Source organism: Leptinotarsa decemlineata, unplaced genomic scaffold (assembly GCF_025532065.1).
Source record: "Leptinotarsa decemlineata unplaced genomic scaffold, Ldec_3_MD MMD2_tig00000591_RagTag_RagTag, whole genome shotgun sequence".
In the NCBI taxonomy this organism is placed as follows: domain Eukaryota; kingdom Metazoa; phylum Arthropoda; class Insecta; order Coleoptera; family Chrysomelidae; genus Leptinotarsa; species Leptinotarsa decemlineata.
In genome coordinates this window covers 375,060-398,602 of record NW_027412552.1, presented here as the reverse complement: position 1 = coordinate 398,602, position 23,543 = coordinate 375,060, and the positions used below count along the sequence as shown (strand labels likewise).

General features: G+C 34.3%; 3 protein-coding genes across 5 annotated transcripts in view; all 3 read left to right on the top strand.

The window, feature by feature from the left end:
• Tab2 (TAK1-associated binding protein 2) overlaps positions 1–5,508 on the top strand; it is a 46,952-nt gene extending 41,444 nt beyond the window's left edge. For both annotated transcript variants that reach the window (XM_074174480.1, XM_074174481.1), the window contains exons 5-6: positions 4–60; positions 5,298–5,508. In XM_074174480.1, coding sequence (XP_074030581.1) covers positions 4–60; positions 5,298–5,339 — 99 coding nt within the window. In that variant the 3' untranslated portion in view covers positions 5,340–5,508. The remainder of the gene's footprint in view (positions 1–3; positions 61–5,297) is intronic.
• Positions 5,509–5,938: 430 nt separating this feature from the next.
• On the top strand, positions 5,939–10,472 carry LOC111512731 (rRNA N(6)-adenosine-methyltransferase ZCCHC4). The gene is made up of 5 exons (XM_023168881.2): positions 5,939–6,553; positions 7,518–7,721; positions 7,845–8,138; positions 8,444–8,675; positions 10,314–10,472. The coding sequence occupies exons 1-5, from the start codon at positions 6,048–6,050 to the stop codon at positions 10,452–10,454; spliced, it is 1,377 nt and encodes a 458-aa protein (XP_023024649.1). The 5' UTR covers positions 5,939–6,047; the 3' UTR covers positions 10,455–10,472.
• A 2,643-nt stretch (positions 10,473–13,115) lies between these two features.
• Positions 13,116–23,012, top strand: LOC141481981 (uncharacterized). 2 transcript variants are annotated; one of them, XM_074174484.1, is made up of 3 exons: positions 13,116–13,270; positions 19,389–19,542; positions 22,764–23,012. In XM_074174484.1, exons 1-3 carry the CDS (start codon positions 13,264–13,266, stop codon positions 22,984–22,986), a joined length of 384 nt encoding a protein of 127 aa, XP_074030585.1. In that variant the 5' UTR covers positions 13,116–13,263; the 3' UTR covers positions 22,987–23,012. The 2 variants fall into 2 exon arrangements, with proteins under 2 accessions (XP_074030585.1, XP_074030584.1); XM_074174483.1 differs by lacking the exon at positions 13,116–13,270 and adding an exon at positions 17,759–17,880.
• Positions 23,013–23,543: the final 531 nt, after the last annotated feature.

Genomic DNA, 23,543 nt, shown 5'->3' with positions numbered 1-23,543 from the left:
TAGTCTCTGCATCTCCCGGGGATAATATTCACATACACGTTACACCGAGATTGTCAAGACGTAAGATATATTTGTGGTTTTCTGTGTTTGGCTCTGCTGTTTCCCTAATCTATTTTTGCATTATCGCTGCTTTCGTGGAATCTAACAGAATTTGCAAAATGAAAAGCATGGTTTTGTTTTGTATAATGACCCCCGAAAACTTTGCCATACGGAGGAATGTTTTTCTGAAAATGAGTTGTGAAAAGTATTTGAGTAATTTTGAATATTGCATATTCGAACCGAGATAAAAAATTTTCTTCGTTGAAAAAATTTGTTTCCACTCGGGTCAATAAATTCGCCGAAGATATGCCACACTGATAGAAAAAACACCAAACAAAATTACACTGAGGAAAACTAATAACCAATGTAACATCATGAAGGCGTATTTTGATCTTGACAGCTAATTCAACAAAAAACAATCCATTTTCACAACTACTTATACTAAAAGTAGGCTTGAAAGTACACAGAGTGTCCATATTCATTATCAGCAACTGATACTTGCCTTGTAAAGAGGCCAGTTGTATTATATAGAATCCATTTTTACATATTTTCACAAAAATGTAGTAATAGTAGTAGTATTTTATTGAAATAGGAAACATTCTGATACATACATAAATTAAATATATATGTATATAAACTATTTTGAAAAACAATACAAAATTATTATTTTGTGAACAATAATCTGTATTTCCAAGATATCTCATCCAACCAGTTTGAATGTTTTATTCTATCTGTCGTAGTCAACAGTGAAGCTGTCTCGCAATAATATTTTTCAGATTCATTTCCAGTTGTTTAAGTTATAGTACATAAACAACTTCAGGAGAATTGAAAAGTTCGTAGGCTAGCACACAGATGGCACTACTAGTATTGAATATGAGTTTTTTAGTTAACCCTAACCTTCAAAAGACACTTTTACAAATTTCACAGCTCTCGGACTATTAGTTTGTGCGACAGAACATTTTGAGCATTGTATTCCATCAGTTCGGACTTCCATTGTCTACTTTAATATACACACATCGGAAAAGTCTAGGGATATTTTTATAACATACTAAATATCATAAAAATAAATGCATGAGGTCGTTTAATTTCGATTAAATTGGTACACTCGACCACCCTGTAGATTTCTATGGGTTGAACAAAGCCTGCAAAAACGGTAACTAATCTTTTATCAAGTTTTTTACAAACTGTAGGTTAACGGCTAAAATGAATGATCTGAAAGTGTCGAGTTTGTACATTCTATGCAGTTCTTGCTCAGCAATTAAACTGGAAATATTGTGCTTTAACATGGAACGCCATCACTTACCATTGGCTGAGATGAATAGAGCTGTAGGGCTTCTTCAAGGTGGCATGCGACAAAATGATGTAGCTCTTCGTTTGGGGGTCTCCCAAAGTGTTATCAGTCGATTGTGGCGGCGTTTCCGTGAAACTGGCAGTCCAGCCGAACAACATCCAGGGCGAGAACGCGCTACAACTGCAGTTCAAGACCGATTTTTGGTCTTAACCGCAAGGAGACAACCGACAATTACAGCACCTGAGTTGGTTAACGTGTTGCAGCAGACGCACCAGGTAACCATTGGTCGTGATACTGTCAGAAATCGACTGCATGAAGCAGATCTCCACAACAGAAGGCCACTTAGATGTCCACCTTTGTCGAGAGGCAATCGCGGTAGAAGATTAGAGTGGTGTCAAGAACATCAAAACTGGGATGCAAATGATTGGGCCACAGTTTTGTTTACAGACGAATCCAGATTTGGATTTCATCCAGATTCTCGTCGAGTAAGACTGTGGAGACGACCTGGAAATAATGAACGTTTGAGACACGTCCAGGAAGTCCACACATACAGAGGTGGTACAGTAATGCTATGGGGCGGAATCATGATCGGTGGCAGAACCGATCTCGTTTTTCCAAATCGCTCCCTCACAGCTCGACAGTACCTCGACACCATTCTTCTACCTATCGTCCGTCCGTTTGCTGGTGCTGTTGGTGAAAACTTCCACCTAATGCACGATAATGCTCGTCTACATGTCGCGCGCCTAGTGACTGACTGGCTCACCAACGAAGGAGTTGATGTATTGCCATGGCCAGCACAATCACCGGACCTGAATCCCATCGAGCATGTGTGGGACATGCTTCAACGAAGAATTACTCCGCTTATGGGGAACATTCACACAACGTTTCAATTGAGAGAGCTTTTAATCGCTGAATGGGCAAATGTACCTCAACAAGACATTGACAATCTCATTTTGTCGATGCACGATAGATGTAGGGCCAAAATAAACCAGCGTGGAGGCCATACTTTGTACTGATTACAATTTTTTTTGTATTATGATTTTTTTTCGGGGTGACAAAGAAGAGCCATATTTAGTTAGTTTTGCTTATATGCGCACTCAGTATTTTTGAGCATTTAATAAATTTTGTTGTAAGTTACATTCGTTTAATAATCACTCGTCAACTTTTTTTCCCCTAAAGCGATCTAAAAAAAAAATATTGCCATTTTTAAAAATATCCCTAGACTTTTCCGATGTGTGTAAATTGATTTGAAATCCCTGAAAGAACCTGTAAAAAATTAAAAAGATCAACCGAAGAATAACAATTTTATTGAAGAAACAACTGAAATTATGAAGAAATGACACACAAGCAACAATCAAATAAATAAAAACATTTGAAATATTAATAGAGGTTTGGGTGATAACTGGTTATCACCCGAAGACGATTGTGGATACTAACAATCGAAACGTCGTGAAGTAACTTGGTTTAGAATCTTTTAAATTTTAATTTTCATTTCTTGTTGATAATATTTTCAATTTTTTAATTTTTAGCTTGTATTAATATTTCAATTTTTTTTATTGTTGCTTGTATGTCATTTCTTTATAATTTGAGTTTTTTGCTCAATAGAATTGTTATACTTCGGTTAATCTTTTTAATTTTTCACAGATTCTTTCAGGAATTTGAAATCAATTCATATTAAATTAGACACAATGGAAGTCCGAACTGATGAAATACACCACGAAACATTGTCAACCACCTTCAAACAAATTTTGAGCATTGAATTTTAGCAAAAAAACTGTCGAAGCCAAGCTAAGGCTTTTGATAAATATTGATCGGACTTCGCACCAGGAAAGTTAACCGTTGAGGAGTGGTTTGCTAAGTTTAAACGATGTGAAATGAGCACCGAGGACGATCCTAAGCCCCAAAGAGGCTGTTACCGATGAAAACATCAAAGAAGTCCGCAATGTGTCTTTATGTATTATGGATATTTTGAAAATTTGGAAACTTGACCTCTTTATTTAACTTCTTATCAAACCAGCGAGCATTATTTCTTGCTCAATCTATTAGAACAATAGGAGCGAATGTATTCATTACAGAGGTATATTTATTATTAGTATACTTGAATATATAATTGACATTATATACATTTTGTCACATGAAATAAGCTTCATGTTCATATCATAAAATAATTCATCACATAAAGGATTGATTTATACATTTTAGTCCTTTTCTCAAACTTCATTTTAGTCTCTGTCGTTGCCTTCTGAAATTTCAAGACTCATCAATTTATACAGCATAATTTCAATGTTAAGAATGAAACTACTAACAAATAACATTTTTTTTAAACATCACCATCCATCATCTGTTGACAATCAATTGAATTCAATTTACCCATATCCCATATCAAACCGTATTTGTAATTAACAACAATTCAGAGAGACTACTAGTTGAAATGTGCTTGTTCGTGAACGTGCGCATTATTAACGTCTTACTGGTCTTAGTCTCAAGTCCCGAGTAGAAATTCAGGAACTTTCAAGGACACAATTTAAAGATGAAGACCGACAATAACCTGAGTAGTAGGGGCACAAATAATACAAGGGGCGACACATTTTATAAGTGTGGAGAGCTTTTAAAATTGCTTCTTCCAATCCAATATCGTGAAAAATGTTGGTATGAGTACTAACGAAACAATCTTCATGTGATCATGAATTACCATAAAGTGAAAAAGTCATCAATCACACATAATCTTCATCATACTCCTTATTTTGACCAATATTTTTCATGCCACTGGATTGGGAGAAGAGGCAGCATTGATTGAGCTATTGACATTTTTGTCCATTAGTCATTGGACCCCACTAGATGTATATCCGGATAACCTTCAATGGCTGTTGGGTCAGCCAGTTCAAATTTCATTCCTCTCAGTCGTATGGGGGTGTCAGGGAACTGATGGTCCATTGGGTATTGACATTTTTGTTTTCCCTTAGTCTTGGATTGGCGCTAGCGCCACCTTGTGACAATGGTGCTCTCAAATACTGAAGGTGATATTTACAGCATTTGAACCAATGTTTCTCCCATCAATCGATGTTCTTTGTTTGCTGATGGAAACAGAGAAGTTAAAAGCCTAATAATATTTTTACTAATATTCAATTGTATTGTGAATTCATTGAAAAACTTATGAAAATAAAATGTTTATAAAAATCAGATTTGTGTGGTACTGACTCTTCTAACTACATCAGTAATTGTAGAAACCGACTTTATTTCTATTGGAAACAAAGTAATCTTCAAAGATTACTTTCTATTCAATTGACAGGTTGAAATAACAGAAATAATATGCACAGTTTAGGCGTATCCTAGAAAAAAAGGAGTTCTGCTTCTGATGTCGATTTGGTAATCGATGTACATTTTTAGTCGTTTCATTTTAAACGTGCATTGAATGAAGTATATGTTTCCTTATTAGGAATTGCACACCGTAAGGTAGACATTTATTATTTTTTCGATCGCAAATTTTGTTGAAGACTACTGAGGGTTGCTCTCAGTAGACGAGCAACAGCTCGTCTGATGATGTATGGAAACCTATTTTAACTTGACTGTCATATGGGTATTTAAATCGGTTGTGTGTGTAATTGGAGTCAAAATATGAGTCCTTGGTTGTATTACTGCTTTCAAAATTGACTGATAGAAGGTAACTAACGTCAAATCACTACTTTGTTGGTTCTCTCTGCCTGATGCATGCCTATGTTTAAATAATTTTGGAATGATACAGTGGATCTGCTGTGTATAAACCCACCGGTGTCGTAGTATTTATATTATAAAGATATATCATGGTGTTTCATGAGTCACTCTATTATGTTCCAAAAACTATATAGACTATGCACCTCAGTAGTACTGCTGCATGTATCATTCAAAAGAGAATTTAATACAATTCTGATATGAAATTCTATCTTTGTTACTCTTACTTTTGATTATTTTTATGATGATTTTTTTTCAGGGATCACACATTCGTGGGTATTATAGAAGAGAAGAAAAATGAACTGCTAATTTTATATTTTATTTACCTATAATTTGTTTCCTTCTTATGATTGCTCACAAAAATGTTACTTAAGCAACACTCTTTGAGTTTTTGTTATTTTATTGATTGTAAATATTTCAATATATTTATTTAATTTATAATAAAAAGTCAAACGCTTATTTTGATAAAACTAGTCTTTTATTTGCAAATATTTCAAATCAATAATGAATATTTTTGACATCCAGTCATTTATTTGTGTTATCATTATATGTATCTGTATATGGTCGATTAGTATATTCATTATCCAGATACGACGATCAGAAATTTCATAAATAAACTGAACGGTAGTCCAGCTAGCTATTCAATACCAATCGTTGGGGATTCTTGTGCTTTACATTTTCAAAAGTATTTTTCTAAATCTACATTGAATCGCCATAAAAATATTAATGTGACCATAAAACCATTGAAAAGACACCGAACTCCAAAACCTCAGAGTAACAAAATTATTACTCTGAGTCCAAAACAATAAACACAAGCTTACGATATGTTTCACATTCTGCTATTTTTCGTTTCAAGTCATCATTTGTCATTCACCATCTAAAATTGAAAATGTTGGCAACATTGAATATGTAACTGACATTTCAATAGAATAGGTTATATTTTCATTTTAGGTTAACTTTGTTGAAACTTTCATAAATAATATAATAAACATAAATATTTTGAGTGATCATGTCCAAAGGAAATGTAGAAATAGTAGTCGAAGATTTAAAAACGCATCCTTGTTGTCCACATGGCCCAACGATTTTATTTTCTAGACACGTTAAAAAGAGTGCTGAAAAATTTTTCGCCTGTTCAGCCTGCCGAGATCGAAAGTTCTGTAACTTTTTTCTCCCCGAAGAAAAAAGAGTGTCTTTCAAGGAGGAAATATGGAGACAAGAAATTCAGAAAAATCTCAAAGGCATCCATCACAGAAAAATGTATTTGACTCTCAAAAAAATATTGTCATCACCCCCTGAAAAAAGACGCTTTTGCCATACCTGTCTACAGTTGCATGAAGAAACTGGAAAGGATTTACACAATGATCATAACGTACGAATAGGGCTAACTGACTACCAGTTGGGGCATCCCTCGGAATTGTTACCACCACTGGAAAATTCTAAGAAGGAAGCACAGTATCTTTTTTCGAAATCTACAGTGGAGGTTCTCGTTAACATTTTGGGAAGCATAGGATATAGGTAACTTCCAGTTTTAACATATTTGTTGATAGGTTTGGATAGATGAAACCTTGAATTAGGAAACTTTCAAGCCTAGACGAAAATCTAAACTAGATCTGTCACATACAAGCAATTGAAAAATTTCAGAAAAATTGGGGTTGTTAAATGTCTACTCTCATATCACAGTTAATTTTATGTATTTAGATTTTGAAGATTAATAAATCTTTTCCGAGAGGTAATACCTTGAAACTGGTCTGTAGGTGATATACTTGAGTAATTTCAGCATGGTTCTGCTGCTGGATGAACGAGAAACAACCGTATTCTTGATTTGTGTAACATCTTTATGATTTTTCTATGTCTTTTGATGAATACCTCAAATTTTTTTTGGCAGGAACTTTTGCTTAATGAGAGAAATTTAAAATTGTACCGTTAATCTGTTCAAAAAGATACATGTTGTTTCAGAATATTTTGATTGCTTGTGTCTGTATCATTATTAGGTTAGGAATGACACGTTAAAAGGTAAGACCTCGTTAGTCCTTAGCGCGCACAAGTTTCTCAACTTCTGAGAGTTGTTGTTCGTATGGAGGCGACAGCTGATTAACGGAAAAACAGATTTTAAACAGATTTCAAACAGAACAGACAGATTAGAGTAAACTGTTTTTTTGACTGTGTCTGATTGAGTCAGTCTTGGCCAGAATCCTTTAATATTGAATTATCTGGTCAATTGAAACGACTGCTCAATTACCATCTGTTGTTGAGGAGATCATTTTTTTCTAGATTTTATTGAAGTTGAGTTTAGATATTCATCTATTATTTATAGTTTCTGCTTGTTCAATGCATAATGTACTGTATATATTAATAGTTTCAATTTGTTTTATTATAATTGAAATGAAATATGTACTTCATCATTCCAAATGGTTCACGTCAAAAAAATATTTAAACATAATACCTAAACTGTTTTATTTTTATTTGATTTTTGTTTCAGACATATAATTTGTATAGGAGCTCCAAGGATACACGAATATGTTCAGAGTAAATGTGAAAACTTCACTAGTATTTTATTGGATATGGATAAGAGATATCATAATTTCTTTGGACCTTTAGAATTTTCCTGGTATAACATGTTCAACAATCATTTTTTTTTCAAAGAATCCGAAGATGTTTTCAATGATTATTTGCAAACAGATGGGTAAATATTAATTGATAAGGTCTTAGAATTTTAGAATGAAATCAGGTATAAAATAAAGAAGAGTCAATATTGCAGCATACAACTTGACAAGATGTTTCTTGATTTCAATTTTTCTAATTTTAGAGGAAAAGATATGGTTTTGGTAACAGACCCTCCGTTTGGAGGTAGAACTGAGCTCCTTGCAACAACCTTCACTTCAGTCAATCAACAATACAAGAACCTCAATAATATTGAAACTGATCTGCCCATGTTTTGGATATATCCATACTTTATGGAACCGCAAATTTTGAATTTCATGCCTAATTTTTCCATGCTAGATTTTAAGGTGGAATACGACAATCATCCTTTGTTCCAGAAAGGACCTAAGGGAAGAAAGCAAGGATCACCAGTGAGGATTTTTACAAATGTACAGCCTAGGTATGTACAGATGATTATTTTCTTCTTATTGGAAAGGACTCTGCCTCCCAGTTTCTTTGTATTGTGTTCAATATTTCTTACTGCTCTCTCCATTCCTCTCCTTCTTTTTTTTCCATTCCTTCTTTTTTCACCCATTTTCTTTTTGTTCGTGCGTGTCTTTGTTGCTTTTTTTTTGCCATTGCCTTTTTTTGATTTATTCTTGTCACCTTTTCCGCCTTTCAATCTTTCTACCTGTTTCTCTCCCGCCCACTTTTGATGAATTTGAATACATTATTTGACTCGACAACTTGATTTGTTAATTTCAGTCTAGTAAAATTACCCAAGGAAGATTATAAGCACTGCAAGTTCTGTGATAAATGGGTGGCCAAAGAAAATCGGCATTGCAAGTTATGCAAGGCTTGTACTTCAAAAAATGGAGTGACCTACGTTCATTGCTCACTTTGTGACAGATGTGTGAAACCTACTTGGAGCCATTGCGGAAAGTGCAATAGGTGTGCTCAAATCGATCATAAGTGTGTCCAGCTCGAGTTCACAAAGGTGTGTATAAAATTTCAGTTGAATACTACAGAAGGGTGTTGAAAATACTATTTTCATGAATTGAAACTACACCACTGTTATTTTTTTTTCAAGATTTCGGGAAGTAATATTTTGAGCGGAATGATTTTTTATGTGAATTGAAGGGGTTATATTTTTAGGAGTGAATAATTTTTGGGAAAGAAAGTTTTTGGATTTCTACTACTCCATCTTGATACAAAAAAAGGATTAGGGGATCTTCCAAAGGAAGGAAGTAATCAATTTGAAAATAAGTAACTCTATACATGGATGTGTAGATCATGCAAAGAAGTAACTTTCAGACGCAAACTGAAAGAAAGTCCTCCTGAAACAGCTACTTTCATATAAACATTGAATTACACGAAAGAAAAAAATTATTTCGAAACAAATACTTCTATATGAACACTGAATTATATAGAAGACACTTTCCTCTACTCAGTTTGTATTTCACACATTCGTTGTGGAATAAAAATCAGATATCATTCACATGAGTTCTACTTTAAATGAATGGTAACAAATTGCACTTACATGGACTTACATGTTTATATGAAAGTAGCTGTTTCAGGAGGAATTTCTTTCAGTTTGTGTCTGAAAATTACTTCTTTGTATGATCTACACATCCATGCATAGAGTTACTTATTTTCAAATTGATAACTTCCTTCCTTTCTTTGGAAGATTCCCTCATCCTTTTTTTGTATCAAGATGGAGTAGTAGAAAGCCAAAAACTTTCTTTCCCAGATTTTTTTATGCTTCAATATCTTGATGAAGTACCTGATTGTTTCACAGAAACGAGGTCTGTTCAAAAAATAAGGTTACGTACATTCGATTAGATTTTTATTTTTTTATGTTGGTACGCTCATCACGAACATATGTTTACAGTTTCAGCTGTTTAGCATGTTTAGTTTGTTGGCGAGAGGCATTAAAGTTGAAGGTGTTTTGCATGTTCAGCGATTTTCTGCTATGGAAAAAAATGTGTCAAAGATTACCGTGGCGTAGTGTATCAGGAGTTCTTGCCACATGGTCGTACGGTCAATAAGGAGTATTATCTTGAAGTTATTGCTTATCATTGCTTGTTCTTAATTTTATGGCCAAAAACAACACCGTAATCATGCCTCAGCCACCGTATTCACCAGATTTGGCCCCAAGCGACTTTTTTTTATTCCCAAGATTGAAGAGACCTATGAAAGGACGGCGTTTTGCGACAATTGAGGAGATAAAAACCAAATCGCTGAGAGAGCTGAAGGACATACCATATCAGAACTGCTTTGAGAATTGGATAAAACGCTGGCATAAGTGTATTATATATGAGGTGGACAACTTTGAAGGCGACAAAATAGAAATTGATGAATAAATAAATATTTTTTGAGAAAAATCTAAATTCACCTTATTTTTTCAACGGACCTTGTACATCATCTTGAAATTTTTAATTTTGTATTTTCATACCTGTACATTTTTTTCCATTTATTTTTAATGGGATAGTGGTAGAGTAGTATCTACCCTAACATAACAAAAACAGTAGCTACAATCCACAACAATTTAACAAAAAATTTGATGATACGTGATTCAAGAAATAATATAGTTTGATTTTACTGATTACCTTAACCAATTATTTTTTCTGCTCAGAAATGTTTCAACTGTGAAGAGACTGGTCATAAAAGGGTGGATTGTCCAAAGAAGGAAGAAGTTGGGGCGAAAAAAAGGAAACTAAAAACGAGAACCAAAGAGTCGAAAAAACGTAAAATGAAAGCAATTGTAAATAGTTGAATAAAATATTTTAAATTACTGGGTAGGATTTTGTTTCGAGCTCACTATCAATATATATTTACTAGGGATGAAATTTTTCAATAAAACCAGAATATCCTGAGTTTTTGTCAAGAATGTATAAACTGGAACCTCCATAACATCATCGCTTATGTTGGATGTATAACAATAGGTCAGGCAAATTTTGAAACAGCTCAATATTAACAAGGGGTCTAGTCCTGATAAAGTGCCTGTCATCTACTTGAAAAATGCACAAATGCACATAAGACTTCGTTATACATAATTTTTAATCGATATGGTTTCACAGATGTAACTGACACCATGCTCAGGCTTGTAGGAAAGAGGAAGATTTCTGAAAAGTAATTGACTGTTGATCCCAAGATTTTGTTAACAAAATTCTAGTAATACAGCAATGTTTCCATCACTAAATCAAATAATCACACATATGCAGGTGATTGTTCGGCTGTTCTCGTGTGTGACGAACCGTACATTTGACTGTTTCAATCATGAAAAGCTGACTCCAAAATTGGATTATCATGGTAAAAGAGGTGTTTGAATCAGTTGGATACATTCATTTCTCCAAAACCGAGATCAATTTGTGTCATTGCAAAGGATGAAAAATAAGAGGACCTTCAAATTTAACTCTGAACTTAGCAACATAACAATGGGTATACCACAAGGCTCCATTTTAGGTCCTATTTTGTTTTTTCTCTATGTGAATACCACTGAGTCTATAATGAAAGACAGTACTTACACAGCCTATGCTGATGATTTGCCATTAATTGTCTCTGTATCTGATAGTACAATTTTAGAAAATAAATATTCAAGAGCATTAAATTAAGTATTCAGTTTTTTAACACAGGTTATTCGTATTCACAGTTGCCAAGAAAAAAAAAATTAAAATCTCCAGTTCAATCTTTGAAAAGTGATGGTAGTATTGTTGAGTTTTTTGGGCATTCATCTCATTAAATTCCTGAATTGGAATAGTCATTGCCAACATCTGATATCTTAACTCAATTCCCTGAAGTTTTTTTTATAATTATTTGTATTGACTAGAGCTAAGTTATTAAGTTACTATTGTACTCCTGTAGATTCTAGAATTAGGTATGGTGTTTGTTTTTGGGGAGGGTCAACTCCAGCACAAAATGTATTCGTTGCACAAAAGCCCATTGTATGATACATCACAAATATTTCCCCAGGATATTCTTGTAGATATAGTATTTTAAAAAATATATTATTTCAATTCTAGCATCGTTCTTTATATTTGAAATGTGTGTATATGTTTTGAAACGTAAGTCAAATTTCACACTTGATAAGAATATTCACCACCACGATACGAGAATCAAATACTAGATTAATTTAAAGTCTGGTTGAGAAATTTCTATATTCTGCTTCGCTGGCCTCCTGTGTTTGTCCCTCTCTCGGAATCTGGGGTCATCCCTATTTAGTGCGTTATGTAAGTAAGTCGCTTAGCGCTGGGTTGTCGTGCGCTCGAATTCTGTCGAACGTATCCTCTGCGTGTTTCCTCATGTATGCGTACACGTAGTGTATGTTTAGGTGAAGATTCTGGAATATATACCTATTCTGTACATATCTACGGCGGCACTTACGCACGTGTTCATAAACGACTGGATCTGTCTTCTGTATGTCGCTGCGCACTGGCCCCAGGCAGTGCAGGCATACAGGATTATCGGTAGTATTACGGTCTTTATCATCAACAGCTTCACTTTCAGTCTTATGTTGCTTCTTCGACCTATTATTGGTAATAAGTTTTGTTGAGCAGATCTCGCCACTCCTATTCTCTGCCGTATGTGAGACCTGAACGTTAATACTTTGTCTGGGTTGACCCCCAAGCATTTAGCTTCGTTGGTCCACGGAATCTCTTGTCCGTTGAAGATGACATTTCCTTCCGGGTGTAACCTCCTCCGAGTGAACAGTATTGCATAACTCTTGTCAGGGTTTATACTGATCTTCCACAGGTTGGCCCATTCCTCTAATCTATCTGCCTGTTGCTGCAAGTATCTAGTGACGTGCGCTTGGCTTGTTGATCTCGCCAGCAGAACTGTGTACGTCAGCAAACAGTGTAAGATCACGAGATACATTAGGATTAGTCATATCATTTTAACTAGAATTGATCTCTGGGGTATGCTGAGTACATTCCACATTTATCTATAATAGAGAAGCCTTCCAAATAGAATTTCGGGATATACACAGTGAAAAGCTTTCTAAAGGCCAAGAAAACTACCGAGGCGCTTCCCTTTCCATTTAAGCTCATGTAGACATTTTCAAGGAAGGCATAAATGCAAGTGTTTTTGAAAACCAAGCTATTCATGAAGTGAAAGATTATGGATTTTTAAGAATCCAAGTTGAATTTGATCTGGTACATACATTTATCTAGTAACTATGTGCTCTTATATTTACAAATAACTCATCAGAAAAAATAATTCTTGAGTTGATATTACAAAATACATTTTTTACTAGATATATTCAACTCTGGTATATGTGAATGGATTTCTTCTCAATATGTCTTTTGAATAAAGAATATCAAATTAGTTTTCTACAGTTTACTACAAATAAATTTTTATTCATTATTATCAGATGCTAGTCATCTAATACTTCGTTTTATTATTTCGTTAATACTTTGGATATATAGACTCCAGATAAAATTTATTAGTTGTTGACATATCTTATCTATTGAATCAATGGAAAAAGTTATATAGCCATAGAAGAAAATATTTTTGTCACTTTTTTGTCCCTTTCATAAAAATCAGTTGTTTTTTCTTAATTAGTGCCTTCTACGTTCAACATTAAAATGTCAGGTAAGGTTCCACATTAAATAAAATTTTACGTTAGTTCACGACGTTTCGATTGTTACTATCTACAATCGTCTTCGGGTGATGACTGGACTGATTCCTCCGAGAGATGACTATTTATAGGTCGTTCGAGTACTTTCACTTATTCCCGCTTTCCATTTTCCGCTTCACTGGTTCCGTGATGACCGTTTGGCGGGCGTTGGCCATTTTTCGCTTGCTGATGGGTTTCCATATGTTGCGTATTTCTACGCTGGCTTGGCTGAATACGTTGTTGGGCAACATGTAAGCGGCTTTCTTGAATTTTCTCCTAAACCAATATTCCTCTCTGTGCAAGATCTAAGCTTGGGACCACTCGATGTTGTGTTGATGGGTCCAAACATGGTCTGCTATTCCTTATTTGCTGGTTTCCCCTCGCTGTGTGTGTTTCTTGTGCCCGGCAATGCGAACATTCAATGGCCTCTTAGTTTCATCAATATAGGATTTTCCGCACTCACAGGGTATCCGGTAAATGCAATTCTTGAAATCGCAGTCCGCGTTTGGTGGCCTGGTTTTCGTGAGGCTGCTACGGATAGTGTTACCGGATCTGAAGCAGGTTCTGATGTTGTACTTGGAACCAATTATTCTCATCCTCTCCGATAATCCTCTGATGTAGGGAAGTGCAAGTACTGGTTGTGACGGCTTCTCTTTCTTGCGAGGCTCCTGCTGTCTTCTAGCCAAGGTCTTTTCTATCATCGCTTTGGAGTAGCCATTCCGTTGAAGATCATTTTCGATGATGCCTAGTTTCTTCTCATGACCTTCCTTCGTGTTACAGAGCCCGAAAGCACGGTCTAATAGAGTCTTGATGATTCCTCTTTCAGTTGATTGATGGTGGTTGGATTTTTGGTTCAGATACTGTCCCGTATGAGTGGGTTTTCGGTATACAGATGTTTCCCATTTAGTGTCGGTCCTCTTCACCAAAACGTCTAAGAATGGCAATTCGTTGTGGATTTCCTTCTCCATTGTGAGAGTGATGGAAGGTCTCACGCTGTTGATGTGTTTCAGGAAGGCGTCTAGTTCAGTATTCCCATGGTTCTATATTATGAAGGTGTCGTCAACATATCTCAACCAGGCTCGAGGTTTCTTGTGGGCTTCTTCAATGGCCAGAGTTTCAAACCACTCCATATATATGTTGGCTATGACTGGTGAAAGTGGCGATCCCATTGGCAGTCCCTTATCTTGTATGAAGAATTTGTCCTTCAGTTGGAAATAACAGTTTCGTACACAGAATCCTAGTAATTCCATGATTACTTCTATAGGTTGATTCGTTCTCTCTTTCAGGTTCCCGTCTTCAGGTTCATTTTGCTTAATATAATTGTTATTTTCAGCTAATGATTTTTAATTCTTCTTTTTTAATTGTTTCAAGGATTTCAAATCATTTTATATAGTAGACAATGAAAGTCCGAACCTTCAAACAAAAGTTATCTTTGTCCGAAATTATAAAATATCGACAATGATTTTTGAATATTCTGTACAATACTCAGAAACGTGTTTTATCGAAATCAATAGCTCAAAACCTTTTTTATGCATGGTCAAAATTCGAAGGGATAATTTCTATATATTTCGATGTTATTTAGTTTCCAACTGTACCCAGTATTTTCATAAAAAAATCAATAACTCGTTATAACGGTTATAGTTAGGGACATAGTACAGTACCTCATATGAAACCATATTAATTTGTCATAACCCATTCAAAAGTTTAACGAAATACAGGGTGTTTCATTAAAAAACATAACTTCGATATGTTACACTTTCTTGAGTCACCCTGTGAGACTTCAAAATAATTGCCTTCTGCGGCCTTGATCAAATTACATAAAATAAAATGGAGAAATTCCCGAAAAATTATTGATTTGATTTACAGGGAACGTGTTGTATGGGGTGCCCCACCTTATAAGAATAGTACAAGATGAGAACTTTGGGCAATCGATGATGTGATTTATGAGTTTGTAGATGAATATACAGAAATGATAGGTTGTCCAGTCATTTTAGATCGATTTAGGCCTGTATTTCGGAAAGTTGACATACCCAGCTGTTAATTTGTATAAACTTTGTATTTTGGCATTATAAAATTATTTTTAAAATTCACATATGATTGGACTGCCGCAACTTCAAAAATTGGGGGTCACAAGTCAAAAAAACCGATTTTTTGCACGTTTTTTGCCAATATCTCGTTTCCAATGGGTTTTATGCTAATTGTATTTGTTATCAATATTGTAGAGTAAGGTTTATGAATTATTACTCAATAAATAATTATAAATACTTTTCATTTTTCATTAACAAATACAATATATTTGAATTTATTTTTTAATGATGAACCGATCTATGAATTGAATAATGCAGTTTATTCCTGTATATCAAAAAGTCCTTAAGAAATATACTTCAATTACATTTTAATTGTATTCTCTTTTACGGTAATTGCATTTTAAGTAGAAAATAATTTAGTAAATCTTGTTAAAAATTTCTAAGCTCTGAAATTCTTTTGTAACTTTAAAATTTATACCTGGCTCTTGAATAAGAAATTTTCTTTAAAAAAGTTGACAAAGCAAATGTGAAAACGGAAATATACTCCTCTAAGAGTTTCGACAAATATTCATGTTCTAAAAAACACATTTTGTTCCTTCACGCTTCTGCGCTCTTTAAAAAAAGGAAAAAAAAACGTTTTTGAGAACATTCGAGAAACTATCTAATTTGAGTGAACTTGCCGCAGCATTTGAAGAAGAAAATTGCCCGGTTCAAAGATTAATTGATAGTGGATTGCAAACTTTATTAGCTATTTATAATGCTCCAAAGTCTGTAGATACTATCGATCATCTTCGTTTTGCACAATATGTCAAGCTAACAAAGCTCAATAAACCTGTGCAGTTATCAGATATACCACCAAGAAGTAGAGCAGCTCACCAATATTTTAATCGTGTTTATTACCAAGTTCAAACTTGGTTAGGAACCCCAGGAATGGGGTTGGACAATGCATAACGGATTGCTAGAACCTATCATGACCATTTTACCACCTGCTCCAGATGAGTTACTCAATACGATATTCTGTAAAAGTGGTTGTGGTTCAAGATGTGGATGGAGGAAAGCGGGGTTGCAATGCTCTTCAGCTTGTGGCCAGTGTAATGGGCAAGCTTGTCTCAAGCTGTACCATATGAGACCGATGTTAACGAAGATAGGTCCTTTCATCCAGTAATTATGGAAGAATCGGAAACGAATCTGGGTGAAGATGACAATGAAGATGATAACGTCCTTGAATTGTTACAGCTGCGAGAAGACGACGATGATGAAGAAGAAAAAAATTGAAATCAAAACTCATTATTCTTTTAATTATTTTATCTGTTTTTTCAAATTTGACATTCACAAATTTATCTAATGAGATTTAAAATTTTATTTGTCTTCTATTCATTTTTATTTATTAAAGAATAATTACTATAGATTAGATTTAAATTATAATGTAATATATATTTTTCCCTCTACAAATTTATAACTACACAGGCAGGTAAGTGTTATTGAATAAATTGATACTCAATTGAAAATAAATAATTAATGAAAAAAATATTTAAATATAATGTATCTGTTAATAAAAAATCAGAATTATTTGTAATTATTCATTAAGTAATAATTTAAACCTTAAATGAGCTGATTTCGATCGGGACAACCAGTTGATTTCAAATAATATTTAATCTGCGCTCGCGCTGCCCTCTATCTCAAAAACGATTCAACGTATGAAAAAATGTTTGAAACAAAAGCTGTAGAGAATTTATTTCTCTACAATATCGATGATGAATACAATCAATAATCACAATAAAACCCTCTGGAAACGAGATATTGGCAAAAAACGTGCAAAAAGTAGGTTTTTTTGAATTGTGACCCCCAATTTTTGAAGTTGCGGCCGTCGAATCATATGTGAATTTTGAGAATACTTTTATGATGCCAAAATACAAAGTTTCTACAAATTTACAGCTAGGTATGTCCATTTTCCTAGGCAAACCCCCTAAAATGACTGGCCTAAGATTCTGGAGATATTTGTTTCCAGTTTGAAAGAGTGGCTCGATGGTGAGCAATTTGGGTTTGGAAAGAGGGCATGTCGTATTATTCGGAGGGTATGAAAAAATCAGAAAATCGTTGAATTGAGTGTATAAAGCCTAAAACTTATAGTGTTGAGAAATGAAACTGGGTTTGCTGAAAAAATTATTTCTTACTTAGGCCGGCTACTTATCAACTTATCCTCGTATATATAGAATATTGAAAACACATTCTGATTCTTACTAACCATTTCATTATGAGCAGAGATTCATAAGGATATATCATCTAGTGATGCAGAACTGAAATCAACCTATTTTGGAGTCTATTTGCGATTTGAAAACTGATATAATATATCTACTTGGGTTTTTTGTATTACACATTCAAGAATTAAATTCTGAATTAATTCAATCTAGAAAAGAATGTTTGCCTGTTTATCAGTTCACAACTTATCTTATCTTTCATTGGAAAAACCCGATAGTGATTGGCAAAACCACTCTCTATGGTTCATTTATGTATCATTCATGAAAATCAGTTGTTAGTGTTCAACATCGAAATGCCGGGTAAGGTTGCTCGTTACTAGTAAATAGGTACAGGAATTTTTTTGTAAATTTATGAAGACCAAAATAAAATTAAAGATTGGTTTTGAGGTGTAACTAATTTTTCAAACTATTCTCTATAAGTACTCCCGTCAATATTTCTTTCTCGTGTCGATTTCTTTATTTTGGATGAAAAATTTTGTATTCACTGATCATTGAACCTATGGTTACCTGTGTTTCATTATATGTTAAAATTAAAATAACCACCAGCTCAAGAGTCGCTTATCAATGGTAAATGAATATACTTTTGTTTCACAAATTGTTGTAGACTAAGATGCATATATCTAATATTTCTGGTGTGATCACTTGGATTCCTTTTCCATTACACCAGGAATATTAGGGGCTGTAGCCCCTAATACCCGGTGAAACCATGGCTGTTGCGGATGTATTTGTGGACTGAATTTGTATGATGCTGTTGAGTAGTTTACATCATTTGCACCACCTCTCCCAGGCTTCAGGAAAAATAAATTCTTGTACTGCTGCCCAAGCCATGTCATGAGCACAAGGAGATCAACATCAATTATGGGATGAGGTGGTGGTAAATTCATTAGAAATAGGCCTTATTGTTATGAAAATGACGAATGAATTAGCTACCACCTCATTTCAACAAATACCTACTCATTCCTCATGAGTTATTAAATTGGGGGTGGGGGAGTTGGTGATGGGGGGGGTCTGGAGATCCTTATCGAACCAAAATATAATTCGAAAATACAACCAAAGAATGCATGGGTCGCAATAACATACACAAAAGAAGGCGCTATTTGGCTTTTTTACCATTTTGAGAAAAATGGTCCATCTTTGAGATGCTGTAGCTCGCTCCCTATTGGTCGTGGAAGGAAAAAATATGCATAAAATTTGTAGAAAATTAAATGCTCTATAATTTTGTATGGCGACTGTTTTTCGCTAGAACCACTCCTTTTCGAAATATTGCGAAAAAACCGAAAAATGTTCGAAAATTTCGAGGATATTCGGCTACCAAAAGTTGTGCCGAGCCCAGATTTAGTCACATTTTTTATATTTTACTCTTTATACCCATTAAAACGAAATGAAAAAATAAAATCTTCTACCCCACCTTTTGTAAGGTGAACCCCTTTTTTGGTCTCTGGGAACTGGACTAGTATTTTTTTCCATTGGGAAAACACGAAATTGTTATTGATCCATTGTTTTGAAAATAACAAAATTAACGTCACTCTTAGCACAATAACTCACAAACTTATGTGTAGAATATCATGGAATTTCAACTTTTTTTTGAAGGTTTGTACTTATTGAAAAAGTGGTGAATACGCAATAAGACTAGCGCCATCTTTTTGTAAGACCCCATACTTTTCAGCCCAGGTAGTAAAATGGTATATGTTTTCCGGCTAATCATCAAAAAGTGAATATCTTAGGGGGTAGAAATACCAGTAGAAATAATTCAATTTCCAGTTAATGACATTCTGAGTGAATCTTACTTGAACATAATTTTTTAACAGGTATTCGGATCATATCGAAATTATCTGGATTAGCTTTGGATGGAAATGGGAGCAACGTCAAAGCAGCAATGCCTAATAACACCGTTGGCCAAATTTGGTCTCTGGAAAGTTTGGGAGATGGAACTTTTGTCATACACAGTTATTCAGACAAGAAGTAAGTATTGCAGTATTTAAAAGGCGTTATTTTATCAGGGAGCGTGTTAAATATAACTCTACATACAATATACTAAATAGGTATATAAAGGAAGCTACCGAAACTGTTACTTCAATAAAGAAAATATGCAAACTGAAACCATGGATCACAGTAGGCTTGATAACTTCTATAAAAACTAGAGACAACCTGAAAGAAACTTTTGAACGAATACTCGGAAGACTCCGAGAAGAAATATAAAGAATATAGAAACAAACTCAATAACTTACTCAAACGAACGAAAAATCAATACTATAAAAAAAACTTGACGAAGCTATTGGCAATTATAAACAGACATGGAAAATAATAAAGGAGATTTCTAACACCGAATCTAACAAAAATCATATAGAAAATACCACAATTATTAAAGAGAACAACGAACCCACAGTGAATAATGAAGAAAAGGCTAATTTATTCAATGAATTCTTCACAAATATAGGATTGAACATGGAAAAAAAAATTGAAAAATGTACTTTACCACGGAACTTTTTGAAAGAATGTTCAGTGACGGCGACCTTATTTCTCGAACCTATTGATGAAAAACGACGTGGTACTATCAATTTCAAAGCTCAAGAATAATTGTTCTCCAGGCCCAGACGGGATAACTGCAACCCTTATTAAAAATATACACCCCTATATATTGAAACCATTGGTCCATATAATCAACTTATCCTACCGACATTCCAATATACCGCACCAGTGGAAAGAATCTAGAGTCACCCCCGTTTTTGAATCTGGAAATCGAAAAGAAATGAATAAGTATCGTCCCATCTCTGTTATCAATAATTTCGCAAAAATTTTTGAACAATCACTTAAAAAAAGACTCTTTGAATTTTCCAATAGATATCAAGTACTGACTGAACGACAATTTGGTTTCGTCAACAACTCCAGCACAGAAAATGCCATAATAGATTTCATAAGTCAGACAGTGGAAACCTTAGATAAATCATCTAAGTGCTTGACGGTATTCATCGATTTAGCAAAGGCACATGAGATTTTATTGAACAAACTCTCTTTATACGGAATTCGAGGCCATGCATTGGACTTGCTGCGGGATTATTTATCACAACGTACACAAAAAGTTAAAATCGGGGACCAACTCAGCGGTCCATTAAAATATCTGTTGGTGTACCACAGGGAACCGTTTTGGGACCAATCCTGTTCCTTGTATACATCAACGCTATATCCCAAATACAAAATTTCAATAGCCATGTTATTTGTTACGCGGATGACACTGCTCTAATATTCAGAGATGAGAGGGCATACTATTTCTAAGAAAGCTGAGGAAGACCTACAAAAATTGCAAGCCTGGTTTAATAATAACCTGCTTAGTTTGAATATAAAAAAGACAAAATTCATGTGCTTCTCTCTAAACTCAGATGGCCAACCGCTTATGAATAATCTCAGAATACACAAGCCCACCTGCGTTAAGAATATAATATGCAACTGCCCAACAATAGAAAAAACAACGTCTATAAAATATCTCGGCGTAGTCATTGGTCAACATTTGAGATGGGATGAACACATTGCCCAAGTTATAAAAAGAATAAGAATTCTCATGTTTAAATTCTACACCCTTAGAGATATACTCTCACAAAAAAATATATTAATTTTATATAACTCATTAGCAGAGTCCATATTCAGATATTGCATTGTTGTATGGGGAGGCGCATTCAATAATGCTATTAATTACCTTCAAACAACTCAAAACTCATTATTGAAAATTATATTCAAAAGAGATAGACGTTTCGCAACGGAGAAACTATGCAGAGAAACTAAAATATTCAACATTAGATCCCTATACAGCTACCAATTTTTGATATGGATGTTCTCTAACATCCAAAAATTCAACTATAACACTCTCAAAACAACAAGATCCGTCGAAAATTTACATATCAAAATTCCACTCTTCAAAAAAAGTCATACACAAAGATTCGTTTTTTTTCTCCGGAACCAAACTGTACAATCTTCTTCCAATGCACCTGAAAAAAATTAAGAAAATGAGTAAATTCAAAACCACCCTTAAGCTATACATACTAGAGAACCCGACATTTAAAATATTAAAAAAAAAAAAAAAAAGTAATCCAAAGACTCACCTCATAATTCTGCAAAGCCGATCGCTGTCCCTTCCTTCCCATTTTGTTTTGTTTTGTTTTGTTTGGTTTTTCAGTATAATAGTTTTTTTTCTTTTTTTTAACTTCCATCTTCATCTACATTCTCATATTTATACTCAACTACTGCTGTTATTTGATATTTGTTATTACACTATTTGAATACCTCATCAACGAGTGGGAAAAAGTACAAAACAGGCGTTACACGCCTAGGTGTATTTTGTTCCACTCCGGATGAGTTTCAAAACAGAGCAATATTTGGGAAAAAAAGTTTTTGGCTTTCTACTACTCCATCTGATACAAAAAAAAGGGATGAGAGAATCTTCCAAAGAAAGGACGGAAGTAATCAATTTGAAAATAAGTAACTCTATACATGGATGTGTAGATCATGCAAGGAAGTAATTTTCAGACACAAACTGAAAGAAAGTACTCCTGAAACAGCTACTCTCATATAAACATTGAATTACACGAAAGAAAAAAAAATTCTTTCGAAACAAATACTTCTATATGAACACTGAATTATCTATATAATATATCTATATATATCTTCTATATGATTCAGTGTTCATATAGAAGTATGTATTTGTTTCGAAAGAATTTTTTTCTTCCGTGTAATTCAATGTTTATATGAAAGTAGCTGTTTCATGAGGACTTTCTTTCAGTTTGTGTCTGAAAGTTACTTCTTTGCATAATCTACACATCCATGTATAGAGTTACTTATTTTCAAATTGATTACTTCCTTCCTTTCTTTGGAAGATTCTCTCATCCCTTTTTTTTCTACTTATTTTTCCGACATTCTGTTTGTATATTGTTAACTAAATGAATAATTAGATAACCTTGAAATTGCTTTATCAGCCAACTGAACTGTAATAACTGGTTTTGTTCTTGGTGAAATAAATTGATTGAAAATTGATTGATTGAAATTTTATAGTAGGGGACTGTTGAAATGAACTCATTTTAGATTTTGCAGTGAACGTAAGTTCACTGTGTGATGGTTTTCAAAAAGGAACTGAAGTTTGCATATCTGCCGACGCCAAATTGATCGCAGTGTTCTTCAAAGTTTTTATTTTTCAGCATGGTCCTAGATATTGAATATGGCTGCCATGGTGAAAATATCATACTATATCCAAGACATGGTGACGACAATCAACAGTTCTACATCAATTCTGACGGGACAATTGTATCAGCTGGTGACAGACAGAAGGTTTTGCAAATGGTTAGAGGAAAAGTCGTGGTGCGACCAGTGAACATTTCGAGGAATGTCGATCACATTTTCAACATCGAGCAACTATTTTAATAATAAAATAACTTATTATTATGATATTCCCAGGTTTTCTCACTTTTTGTTGAAGAAAAATTATCATTTAAGATTGATACACTTCTACGTGCATTTAAAACAGTTCCTGGAATAGGTTTCAACACTTCGACTTGGATATCTGCAAAACATGAAGTGTTTTCTATCGTTTAATCGTATTAGAGCCTGTTTTTCCCACAGGTAGAAACACAGATGTCCGAATTCGTAGATGGGGGCTTTGCGGGAATTACTTTCTGCGCGCTCAGCAAAGCATTTGATCGTGTTTTAGACAATACGCTCCATATTAAGCTAGAACGCTATGGTTTCAATTCTCCCAGGTCAACCTCTTCAAATCCTACTTAAATACCAAAACTCGAGAGTGTCTATCATAACAATACATATTTTGAAGTAGGTGCAGTCAGTGTGAGGGTGCCACAGGGTTCGGTATTAGGGCCCTTCCTTTTCATTATATAGGTACTCGTTTATTGATGATCTACCAGCCAATTTTCATTCTACAGGTTGTGTGCTGTATGCTCACGATACAATCTCGGCCAAAAGAA